This window comes from Mus pahari, chromosome X, assembly GCF_900095145.1.
Source record: "Mus pahari chromosome X, PAHARI_EIJ_v1.1, whole genome shotgun sequence".
Taxonomy (NCBI): Eukaryota; Metazoa; Chordata; class Mammalia; order Rodentia; family Muridae; genus Mus; species Mus pahari.
The window spans coordinates 27,857,893-27,871,267 of record NC_034613.1 but is presented as its reverse complement, the minus strand read 5'-3'; the positions used below and the strand labels follow the sequence as shown (position 1 = coordinate 27,871,267).

At 38.8% G+C, this 13,375-nt stretch overlaps 1 protein-coding gene across 1 annotated transcript in view; it reads right to left on the bottom strand.

Annotated features, from left to right (window-relative positions):
- Nucleotides 1-13,375, bottom strand: part of Dock11 (dedicator of cytokinesis 11) — a 189,016-nt gene that overhangs the window by 107,518 nt on the left and 68,123 nt on the right. The window contains exons 8-13 of the mRNA XM_021188185.2: nt 12,776-12,953; nt 12,331-12,410; nt 11,178-11,261; nt 6,679-6,819; nt 4,994-5,206; nt 1,154-1,276 (exon numbers count right to left, since the gene is read on the bottom strand). Coding sequence (XP_021043844.1) covers nt 1,154-1,276; nt 4,994-5,206; nt 6,679-6,819; nt 11,178-11,261; nt 12,331-12,410; nt 12,776-12,953 — 819 coding nt within the window. The remainder of the gene's footprint in view (nt 1-1,153; nt 1,277-4,993; nt 5,207-6,678; nt 6,820-11,177; nt 11,262-12,330; nt 12,411-12,775; nt 12,954-13,375) is intronic.

The window sequence follows — 13,375 nt, the reverse complement described above, 5'->3', positions numbered from 1 at the left end:
TCTGTCTCTGTCTCTGTCTCTGTCTCTCTCTCTCTCTCTCTCTCTCTCTCTCTCTCTCTCTCTCTCTCTCTGTGTGTGTGTGTGTGTGTGTGTGTGTATTTTATGCTGAAAATCAAATCAACAGCCTTATACTCTACCACTGAGCCACATCCCTAGCCAAAACAGTAATTCTTAAAGGTATGTTGTTTTCTCCCTAACAACTCTTTTCTTCATTTCAGAAGACAGACTAATGAGATATTGGACTCCTTTGTACCACAGACTTCTGCTAGGAACACTTTGAGTTGTGTTAACGTGTATTTCCTTCCACACTGCTGGCAGATACTCATTATTCATAGGGGAAGTTTGTTCTAGATACAGTTGACCTTCTACTCCCAAGATAAGGCACAAGTGACAAGAGTCAATGCAATTAGTCTCATGTGGGCAGCAGCTGCTGTTTGAACAGGCAATGAAAGATGACAAAGAGGATAAGCTGCTTATAAGGCCTAAATAAGCGTCGAAGCACTGGCTAGATGCTTATCCCTGGGGATACAAAATGCTAAAGGCTTCTGTGTACACTGCAAATACAGTTCCCCCACCTATTAGTCATGCCTCCTCAGCATCTTCCACTTAATAAATATTACGTGAGCACAGTAAAATCTAACATTCAATAGATTGATGACTCTTAAACTGCACAATAACTACGGTGATATGAATTAATTGTTCCACAAATCCTTCCCTTTCCTAGGTCTCAGATTTCTCATTTATTACACAAGAGGACAGGATTCCGTTTCTAACGAGTCAGATGTCATGATTTAAGGATTTGATAATGATAAAAATGGCAAACTTTTAATTTTGCCACTTAAGAACATTCAGGGGAAAAAAAAACAATGGAAAATCCCCACCATGTACTATGTGAACACATCATGAAAGAAATCACACTGAGAAATTATAAAGGGTGAGATGGACCACAGTGAACAGCAGCCCTTTGAAGTCAATACATTGATAATAAACTCCTTGGAGTGAATATAGGTACAGTTTTCCATAGTAGACAATGTAAAAAAGTCCTCAGAGAAGATCATTTTTCATCACAAAGGTCTCTGATAACGCCATTTTAAAATACCAGAAAAAGGTGAGTTCTCTACTGAGCAGAATATAGTTACCAATTTTGAATTACCTTTATCGGATCTGAGTTTTTGATGTAGGGTTCTGCACAGTGTGTGATGTTTCCCTGCAGCACCTTTTCAATTCTCACAACAAGAAAAATTTCAGGATGTGGGTTCGTCACTGAGAAGATTCCCTAGGGGGAAAATGACTTCTGTTAGATATTTTTATGTAACATACATATGGCTGTTTGGCAACCGATATCTTGTAGTGTGGAGAGTACAGAATGTTGATATTCAACATAGGATCATGTCCAGGATTCCAGGAATAGGTAGAACATTTGTGTTGTTTGGGGTGCTTTCTGCTTTTGAGACAGTCTAGCTCTACATAGCCCAGGCTAGGTTGGAAGTTGAAGCAACCATCCTGCCCCTGCCACCTGAATGCTGGGGCACTAGTACCCTAGGTCTGCCCCCACCCTATCCACAGGGTAGTGGTGGCTGCTTTTGCTACAGATTCCAAAGCTTCCAAAGAATGTTATCTTTCCAAATGCAGTTACTATTTTGTTACTAGTGTCACCATATGCATCCAAGCTCCTTCTCCTTGGCTGTTTTGCAAGGTGAGTTCTTAGACCTAATGAATACAATAGGCAGTGTTTGGTTTGATTGGTATATACTAAAGATACTGTGTCTCCCAAGTAGCTAGATCTACCAAGCAATTCCCTCACAATTCATACTGAATACAGTGAAGAAGGAAGACCCGCCTTCCACTGCTTGTCTAACATAAAAACTCACCATCTGGGGCGGAGAAAATTGGCTAGGTGATAAAGCATTTGACACACAAGCATGAGCACGTGAGTTTGGCAGTCACAGAAAGCCAGCAGTCGGCATGTAATCCCAGTGCTGAGGAGAAAACGGGTAAATCCCTGGAGTTTACTGACTAACCAGTCCAGCTGAATGGAAGGGATCCAGATACACCGAGAGATGCTGACTCAAACAAAAAAAAAAGTGGAGGAACTAGAAAAGTTGCCTTTTGCAAAGGCCAAGCGTTCAGTTCTCAGTTCCCAGCACCCATGTTGGGGGTGGGGCTCACAAACACCTGTATCTCCAGGTCTAGGAGCCTAACCGTCTTCTGGCCTCTGTAGACATTCACATACATTTGTCCATATATGCATACATCAACGACACACACATGATTAAAGCCAAATAAATACATAAATAAGAAATTAAAATTCTTTTTGAAAAAAAGAAAATAACACGGTAAAGAGTGACCGAGGGAGATACTATTGTTGAACTCTGCCCTCCACACATGCATGCACATTTATATACATATACTCACATGGACCCATACAGGCAATACACACACACCCAAAAACCATCTTATGGAAAACTCTGCAGTTTAAAAGCTTTGGTGCTGTCAAAGTAAACGGAGGCAGCAGAGGCTTTCGAACTTGCCTAGTGTCTCCATCCTTTGTTTAAGGCCACGAATGTGGATACAGCCAAAAGGACATCATTTTATTTGAACGTGTGTAGAATAACCATACCATCTTTTGTCTTTCCGAGAGAGAGACAGAGAGAGAGAGAGAGAGAGAGAGAGAGAGAGAGAGAGAGAGAGAGAGAGAGAGAGAGAGAGAGAGAGAGAGAGAGAGAGAGAGAGAGAGATCTAAATATTGTGTCAGTGGTTTTTGTCTCTTACTTGAAGGAACATCAAATGAATTTGAATAAAATAACCCATCAGTGGGTCTTTACCAAGTTTTGTTTTCCTACTTGGTATATTACTAACTTTGTTAAATATTGCTTTCTAGTTTTCAAAGCATTGCAGACATACTAGTATTATCTCATGAGTTCCAACTTGAAGCTTCGAAGTTTGACAAAGCACGGCATAAAACAGTGTGAGGGGTTAGCAGTGTCTCCTCCCCAGCCAATTCAAAGAATTTGTGGAAAGTCTGGATGATGGATTACCAAGCAGCAAGCACAAACAAACATGGAACAACTTAAAATATGGTTGAGGAGTTAGACTCCCTGGGTTCATTTCTGGCTTGGCCATTTACCAGCTTCAGCAATTCACATCTTTCTTACATCTCAGGGTTCTACATCTCAGGTCCTATGAAGTGATGGGACTGAGAATAATATTGTTATCAGAAGTTTCTTACATGGGGTAATGCAATAACACACATTAGGTGTCTGGTTATTACTAGGGTGGCCTATAAACTATATCATAGTCACAGAACCTGGTTTCTGGTATTGCTGGAACGATGCTTGATCTTTAGCTGGGCTAATAGACTGCTGCACTTGCAGAAGGTGTATGCTCTGAAACTTGCATTCAGTCCTTTCTATTTTGATTATTATTTTTATTTTAAGGGGATAAGAGACAGTTGATTTTGAAGTCAAATATGGGCAACCATGGCCTGGTAACAGAGATTCAGGTTACCCAAAATCCCATGTTCCAATGTGGTAACTGTGTGGAGAAGTTTTCACAGAACTGGAACAAAGGAATTTATAAATCAAGGCACTTTTCAAATCCATCCGTGAAGTAGACAAGGGCTACAATGCAGGGGTAGGGCAAACTCTTTGGGAATTCTGCATCCGATCCCATAACTTCCTAGCATCTCCCTATTCCTTGATGTAGAAAGTGACTAAATAAAGCCCATTGTTGGCTGAGACTTTGGTCCTATGTGCCAAAGGCTCTGGTCTAATTCCTTTTCACCAGGGTGACTCTTACCCATTTCACTGTCACCTTCTTCTAAAGAATATATCAACATCCTCACTCCACTCCTAATTTCAGTCCTCAGGATCCAGCAGTGCTTGTGGTGTTGGTACACATCATACATCTTAGTTACATGGCATTCTTTCTAGTATTGTTGATTGCAATCTTTCAGATATAGGTTCAAATCCTATCTTTACCACTCTTAGTTATGTCATGATGGACAGCTTACCCAACCCCCAATCATCAATTTGCTTGCTGGTGAAGGAATAACACTTATGTCATTCCACAAAACTATTTTGATTACGTAAGACCCCAGTGGAAATGTTAGCACAAAAAGGACAGTTTTTTTTAAGTGTTGAGATTAGGTATGGTGACCTAAACCTGTAGGTCCAGCTACTCAGAAGGCTAAGGCGGGAAGATATCTTCAGTCCAGATATTCCAGACCAGCCTGGATCATATAATACAACCGCATCTCAAAACCAAAATAACAACAATGATGACTTTCTTCTTGATGTAGATTACTGAATGACACCTGATCATCAATCACCTGATCCGCTGAAGTTCCTATCCCAATATACAATATGTTGAAAGAATACAATAAACAGACTTAAGAATACTTATTTGGCATTATGTCAGAAACTAGAAACATAGAATTCAATATTGGGTTCTCACATACTAATTAATAATGCTGTACTTTGTCAATTTATCTTTTGTGAGCTTTTCCCATTGTTGGTGAATGTTCCTGCATGTGGCAACTATTATCTAAAGAACAAGTGAAGAGGCTACAAGGATTTTAATCTATGGAAAAGCTATCACAGACCCAGAGTCCTTAAAAAACCTATAGCAATGAGCATAATATTTGACCCCCAAATTCCTAATATTTTGGCACCTATTCAGAGGAGGTATGTGTGTCTACATGTGTACATGCACTAACATGTGTATATCTGTCTCTAAATTTGCATTGGACTTCCCAAAATATTCCCATTGAATTTCCTATCATGGTTCCACCTAAAAATGTCACTCTACCAAAATGTTACTAACATGTTCATTGCTTTTCATTTCCCATTGCCAACCTCAGGCAGCAAAAGGCCCTTTGTAGACAGACCTTCTCAAATGTGGAATGCTGTGAGAAAATTGCCTGAAACCAGGAAATAAGGAAAGATGCTTCTCTCTCTTGTTCTGAAGGGGCTGCAAAATGATCAACACTCACCTGCTTTATGTAGCATAACTGAGACTCAGCAATTCCATGGATAAGAGACTCAGGAGAATAGCTCTTTGCATTCCCATCATTGGTCAGTTGTGTCGAGGTACCCCACAGCATTTCACGGACAGAGGGTGGGTTCAAATCTACATGAAAGTCTGCTGAAATTTTACAATTGTTCTTTACATCAAATAAGGCAAGGTTGATGAAAAAGGGCTCAACCTAGGAATGAAGACAGTTGGCACTTTAAAACTAAGACTTTGGGAGACAAGTTGCAAAATGAGTTTTTTTTCCTTCAAGTTTGAGTTTATTGCATTATCTTCTGAGTTTAATATTTAGTTAATTAAAAGTACATTATGAGTGTTATGCATCGAATAACAGGAGAGGCATTCAGAAATAAAAGACTCTTCATTTCATTTTTTTAAATTAAGATAAAAAGTTAATTTTGTCAGGTATAAATTTCCAAGGTAAGAATTCACAAAATATTAACAAGTTATAGTTTTAAAAAGATGAACAGAATTCATAAGTTTCACCTAAAGAAAAATCGATCTGTGAATAAAACTTACATCTCTATAATTTACTGACATGGCTCCAAAAATTGCTAACTTATAGATTATAAAAAAATTACTTTCTGGTATACTGCAATGTACTAGACTATACAATTCAAAAGAGCCAGCATCAGTCAACAGTAAATTACTCAAAAAATGCTCTGCCCCATCAGCAAATTTGGAAGACATTATTCCTCCTTACAGATGGCACTTGAAAGCTGGTCACAAAGAGAAATTTCATGCCAGATGGCATAAAGATTAACCCTTTGCTGGCAGGAAAGTGCTCTGATGTATTTTAGGTACTTTGTGAAAGAATCTATCTTTACTTGATATTTTTGAAACTAGAAACCCGAAATAAAGATGAACATTAAATAGTTTCTCTGAAGATTTGAAATTTACAGTGGCAAGTATTTCAGACCACATCAACTCATGATACCCAATATATACACAGACCAAGAACAAATTGCATTCTATAGGATAATGAGTGAGCCTAGCAGACTGGAAGGCAACTATGTCTCACTAAGGCTTGGGGAAACTAATTAATTTCTATGAACCAATTTTCTAAAAGAAATCTTATTCCTTAGTCAAATCCATTGTGAAGGCAGATTTTTTTCCAGCTTCTAGGGCCATTCCAGTCCTTAAAAGAGAGCACATTCTCTGTCTGCTACTCTACGTGGGTAAGATTTGAAGGAATCCTCTCTCTCTCTCTCTCTCTCTCTCTCTCTCTCTCTCTCTCTCTCTCTCTCTCTCTCTCTCTCTCTCTCTCTCTCTCTCTCTCTCTCTCTCTCTCTCTCTCTCTCTCTCTCATTGTTATTTTCAAGACAGGGTTTCTCTGTGTAGCCCTGGCTGTCCTGGAACTCACTTTTGTAGACCAGGCTGGCCTCGAACTCAGAAATCCGCCTGCCTCTGCCTCCCAAGTGCTGGGATTAAAGGCGTGCGCCACCACCACCCGGCTAGGAATCCTCTCAAGATGAGAAAACATTTGTATTTTGGCCAAAAGAAAGAGATGAAAATTTTCATATCAAATTTATCATAATATCTAACACTAGAATTTTCATCCTGCCAATTAGTCCTTACTTATAAAAAAAGAAAGGTATTCCTTTAATACTCTGGGTCCAGCACAGTAGAAGAAAGGATCATACGTACATTTGTGGGTGGTCCTTTTGCATTGTCTCCAATGTGACCTAAGATATTGAAAGTTAAATCATGGCAATTTACCATGAAACGCTTGTTGCACTTTTCTTCAAATGGCTTTACATCAGGCTCAATTCCTGAAAAGTCTAACCTCTGCAAAAAACAAAACAAAACAAAACAAAACAGATAGTATGAGCTGTTTAAGAAGATAGTATTCATAATAACACTGATAGATACAGATTCAGATCAGCATATTAGAATTGGCAGCAGAACCCAACAGCTCTGTCCATTTGAACCCCCTTTAATGCCTTCATTCAACAAGATTTTTTTTTTTTTTTGGTTTTTCGAGACAGGGTTTCTCTGTGTAGCCCTGGCTGTCCTGTAACTCACTCTGTAGACCAGGCTGGCCTCGAACTCAGAAATCCACCTGCCTCTGCCTCCCGGGTGCTGGGATTAAAGGCGTGCTATAGCGACTTTTGAGAGCTGACAGAGAACTCTTGGAAAGAGATGGTGAGAACCTGACCTAAGGCAATGAACACATCAGAAATCCACATCTGGGCATACAAAGCCCTACCCTACACAGCATGACTCCTGACTCTCATTTCCCATGTTTGTGACCCTGTCCTTTACTCATGTTGCCTTTCCCCATCATTTTACTGCTCCAAATCACAGGTCAATCCTTGGTTATTTTTCTAGTACATCTAACACCTCTCTCACCACAGGGTCTTTGTGCTTGCTTACTCTTTCAGGAACCCTACCCCCAGAGAATTGTCTGGCTTGCTCTCTCTTTTCTTTCATTCAAGTCTCTCTGATCAATTTGCACTTCTGAAGAAAAATGTTTCTCCAACTCCCTGTAAACAAACAAACAAACAAACAAACAAAAAAACTGCATACATCATCCTGACAGTCTATATGTCCGCTCTTAGATTTATCTAACATTATTGTTTAGTGTTATTTAATTGGTTCTTCTTCTCCTGCTCCTCCTGCTCCTCCTGCTACTGCCTCCTCCTCTTCTTCTTATTCATAAAATATATCCTCAAAGCCAGTAGGATTTGTTTCCTTTACAAACTCTTTAGGAGGTCAGACTAACAAGAAAAGGTTTGAAAGGCAACAAGAACAACAAAGCGGTGTCAGACCCAGGAGATCACAGAGACACGGAAGTAAAAAACTTCATTGTGTCATACAAATGAGTGATAGATTTGGGGGGAAAGGTGAGTAGAAATGAGCAATTCATTAGGGATGTTTGGAGTTTGAGGTAATTACACGGCTGGAAAGCTGAGAGGTCTAGGTTGTTGATAAGGATTGGAAAGTCATTGGCATCTAGAGAGGCAGCCAAGGCTGGAACCCAGGGTAACCACCTACATTTAAATGATGGAAGGGGGGGAAGACAGGGAGAGGGGGAGGGGGAGAGGAAGAGGGAAACAGGGAGAGGGGGAGGGGAGAGGAAGAGGGAGACAGGGAAAGGGGGAGGGGGAGAAGAAGAGGGAAAGGGGGAGGGGGAGAGGGAGAAGGAGGAGAGGGAGAGAGAGGTTTCTGTCTAGAAGATAGATAAACTTATAACAGAACTGAGGAATGTGCCCTAATCACCACAAAGGATACAGTTTTTTTTAAAGTACTTGTATTTCAAGATAAATACAATTTTTTAAACAGAAGATACTGGGAATCAGTTCTGAGTATAAGGTAGGCATCTGTGTTTCCTCAGAGAAAACTTTAGCGAACTCTCCAGTTCCCAAGGCTCACACATTCTAAGTACCTTTGTCCATTCTAGCTGCAAACAGAAAGCCAAGTGTAGATTATGCAACAACTTACATTTTCATTAAGGCCATAGCATGGTAGGGGAGAAATGACTCGAAATGAATTTGATCAAAGACTGTTCCCAAGAAGGAACGGTCAAACCAAGAACTGTAAGAATTTTTCCTCAGTTACTTCATCAAAACAAGTATTATACCTGAAGAATCTAAATAATTATAGCTGTTTTGACCTGTGTCTATAATAAAAGCCCTACGTAAAGAGCCTAATGTGTAAAATTTGTATCTGAATGTATGGTTTTCTCATTCTGGCTCTATCTACAAAACTAATGCAAGTGTAGGACTAGGCAGAGCCCTTTTAAACACTTAATCTATGGGGCCAGCAGAGGCATTGCCATGGAGAGCAATTCTAATTCCTGCCCATTTATCTGCTCTATTTTCTGTCTTCAGAATGTGGATATTGGAATGTGAAGAGTAAATGGCCCAAAGCACCTCATCCCCCAAATCCTTTTCTTTCTATGGGCCCTAAGTATAAACGTTGAGCTATAAGGCCTTCCCCACAGTTTAAAGTTTGATCCATATCCCTTCAGTCAAAATAGCATTTCTTTATTCCCTTAAGGTCACAGGCAAAAATCTTCTCTCTCTCTACATTGAAATGTGACCAGAAAAGGAAGTTGAAATTAGGGGATTGCATTTCACCTTTTTCCTTAACACAATATTACTCGGTGGTGAGACGACCTTCTACAGTCAACACTAAATTCTTAAAGATGGTGCTTAAAGATTCATCACATTTGTGGCTTTTCTCTCACTGGAGCTCACTGATAAACACAAAATCCATTCAGTTTCATGACCACAAAAACACTACACCATAAGTTTTTAAAAATACTAGATTTAGTTTCACCCACCATCAATTGCCTCCTTTGTCCAGTCAAAGAGCCTGACATGTCCAATTACAGCCCAGTCACTGAGGGCAATCAAAGGCTCAGTCATGCTTGCAACAAGTAGTTTTCTGAGTGAGTATCCCAGAGCTGCCATCTCTGAAACGCACTGTTCTATGTTTTATTACATTTACTTACTTAGTATGTGTGCGGTCGGTGTGTGTGTGTGTTGGTATGTATACAATAGCACATGCACAAGGGTCAGATGACAATTTTCTAGAATTATTTCCTTCCGCCTTTAAAGGGGGTTTTAGGAATTTAAGTCATCAGGCATTTTTACTAACTAGACCATCTCATCCACATCTATATATGCATATGTATGTATCACATAATTGACATTAAAACAATATATAAAATTTCTATGGGCAAAATAGAAGTTGGTTTTTAAAAAATAATTCGCTCGCATTAAGGTCACTGGCTGAAGTGCCTACTGTGCAAGTATGGGGACCTCATTGGGAGCCTTCCATATCCACGGGAAATCCTGGCATAACACTGTACACCTGCAAGCCCAGATCTGGAGAAGAACATGACAAGAGACAGGTGGATCTCAGGGGCTTGCTGACAAGTCTAGCTAAAACAGTGAGCTCCAGGTTCAGTGAGAGATCCATTTTAAAGTATAAGGAGAGTGATAGGAAACAATGTTTCAAGTTACATTCTGGCCTTCACAGGTACACAGAAAGGTGTGTACATACCCTCCCCACATACACATGCAGGAACCACACATGATATCAATTTTACATGGGAATTTCATCAAAGTATACATTATACATACACACTATGTCAATATCAAGCCAAATTTAAAACTCAATTACAGAACTCTATGAAGCATAAAAGAAATAATGAAATCAGTTTTTTTCTCAAATTATTTTATATTTTCTTCATGTTTTCACTGAGCTAAATCCTGCTGTGCCCATATAATAATTCTTTAATTTAAACCAAAATCAAGATGACTCAGCAGCTAAAGGCACTGCCATATAAGCTAGAAATTCTTTTTTTTTTTTTTTTTTTTTTTTCGAGACAGGGTTTCTCTGGGTAGTCCTGGCTGTCCTGGAACTCACTCTGTAGACCAGGCTGGCCTCGAACTCAGAAATCCGCCTGCCTCTGCCTCCCAAGTGCTGGGATTAAAGGCATGTGCCACCACGCCCGGATGCAAGCTAGAAATTCTAAATTCAATCCCCAGTGCACATTAAGGGGTAAAGGAGTGGACAAAATCCACCTCCACATGTGTGCCATGGGATACAAATAACACACACACACACACACACACACACACACACACACACACACTAACAACACCAACAATAATAAACTGTTCAACGAGGTTTCATATAGAAAAGGGGGAAAGAAAACAAAGAATTCACTCCTCCAAGTAATTTTGTGAAATATTCTTTATGAGGGAAACTCTAAGAGTCATACACTACACACTCTTCCTGTTCTTGATACCAATATCAAATGGAGAAAATCCTTAGTTCATTAAATCCAGCACTCTTTATATTGTGGATATTCATTACCACTAGATCACAGGTGTACTTAATGGATCCAGAGAATACTGAAATTATTGCTAGGCATTATTTAATTTATCCATGGTGAGCAGCAAGTTGAAAGAACTGAGGAAAAGATATATAAAAAGATATATATATATATATATATATATATATATATATTCAGCCCCATGCTATTAACAGTCTTATTAAATGAAGAATCAGTCAACATACACGTTCAAAGTGAATAAGACAAATCTAAAACAATCTGTTTTCCCCGCTGGTGATCAAAACTCAGTGATTTCAACATTTCAATCAAGTTTGAATTAGAAATAGATCAATACCTGAACCTCTGAGTCGAAAGAAAAGAGATTCTGTCTTCCGTCTCCTCTACTGAGTTTGTTCAGCTGTTCTGTTTCTCTGCCATACTAAAATGTAAAAAAATCCATAATGTTGCTACATTTCCTTCAACACAATGCTAAATACCAGTTAACCATGTCGTTTATACAGCTTCCTCGCCACTGTATCACATCACTGAGAGTCATAATAAGAAACAGATCTGATCTTTCTATATTTCCATAAGACCTAAAATATTCTACATTTAGTACTCAGTGTGAACATGGAAGTCAAAGATTTTGGATGCAAACAAGAAATAAAAGAGACCAATACTGTATCTGACATTTCCATACAGATACAGTTCTTAGGGAAGATAATGAACTGCACAGTCTATCATGACTAAAACATATAAAAAGTATTCGACTAAAATCCACTAAATCATAGACAGCACATGAGGTCACAGATACAGTGTAGTAATTTAAAGACGTTTTAAAAATTTTTAAGAGAGGGTTAAATAGAAAAGAGAAAAACAGAAATAAGTTTGTATCACCTGGCCAGGGAAATGAATAAAGTAAAAATGTAAGTAGACTCAGCAAAGATTCAAACAAATTATAACATAGAACAGAGAGCAAGATACACATGGTAATAACTGTCTACTTTCAAAATTTGTTCATTTCAAACTCCACAAAGAAGGGTAAAATAATACAAACAATAGCTGTTCACCGAAGTCTTTATCTGAATAAATTATTTGCATAATTTACAAAAGAAATTAGCATGTGTCTTTGGGCTGAATATCATTTGCATGAACTGCATCATTAGCCCATTGAAAGATGAATATTTATTTAATTATATATCAAATCAAACTGAATAAAAATAGACAAAATAGGTGTTACAAAAGCTTAGAATGCTTTTTTCTTCTTTTCTCTTGTGTCTATAAAAAGAAAGAAAGAAAGAAAGAGAGAGAGAAAGAGAAAAAAGATTTTCCACACTGTGAGTGGACACTCTCTATTTAGACTGCATCTTTTCTCTCTACCTGTTTAACAAATTTGGTGGGGTTTTGAACTTGAAAGTGACATTTCCAAATGAAATCCAGCACTAAAACCTTACTAGCTTGCCCTGCCTTATGTCAGTGGAAGGCAAGCTGCCATAAGAAAGATATACCTTCATCAGTTCCGGATGCATGCTCCTTTCCAAACTGGCCATGATGTTCTCGGCTTTTCCTTGGCTGCTAGTTTCCTCCTCTGCAAATTCATTAAAAGCAGATGTTCCAAGCCATACAGACCGTTACTAATTACCTAAGAGGACTCTCCTTGCTCCCACTCCATCCTTTCCTACTAGATTTATGGCAAAGAATTGGGATTATGAAAGCACAGGGGAAGCTCGAATGGACTTTTGAAAATCTGCTGCAAATTTCTTATGAGTGTGTTTTAAGTGTCAGGTCCCTTGCAGTACCAACTCTTTGAAAAGGCTCTTCTGAAGCCACTCTTCATAAAGAAGCAGGTTAGCCTGCGATATTAAGGTTCTATCTTCATCTAACACAAAGGATGTGTCTATGGATTAGAAGTGAGGGCTTTACCTCAAGAGCAAATCATTTCAAAATCCTTACCTTGTATTGCCTCGACTGTGTCTTTTTTCTCTTGCACTAAACTGTCAGTATTGATCTGAATAATCTTTTTCAACGTTATCAACCATTCCTCCATTTCCTGCTCAGTTTCAGCTGCCAGATAATGGCTATACTTATCTAACATCTTGAGTTCAAAAGCATGACGGCGCATTTTGGGGCACTAGAGAAGGGGAGAAAGGAAAGCACTTGGTCAATTTGATCAGCTGCCCTTTTTAATATTAAATGCATTCATTTGTACGTTACTTTTACCTCAGCTCAGCCTATATGTACACCAATACTTTCACAAAATCATTGCTTCTTTCAATAAGGTATACACACTCCCAGACCACATTAAACCTATCTTTGATGCTCCTCCCAGTTTGGAACAGAATGGAGTAAGGGTGAAGTTGGCGTCAATCATTTAAGGTCTTTAGGATACTTTACATTTAGAAAACCAAACCACCACCATTCAAACAAGAATGCATTTTGCTATCTTCACTCAAAATTTTTTTCTTGCTTTATTTATAGACTTTCAAAACTCGGTGATAGAAGCAAGTGAAAATGTGACCTGAAACAAATAAAATGCTTCCTTTATATTTTCTC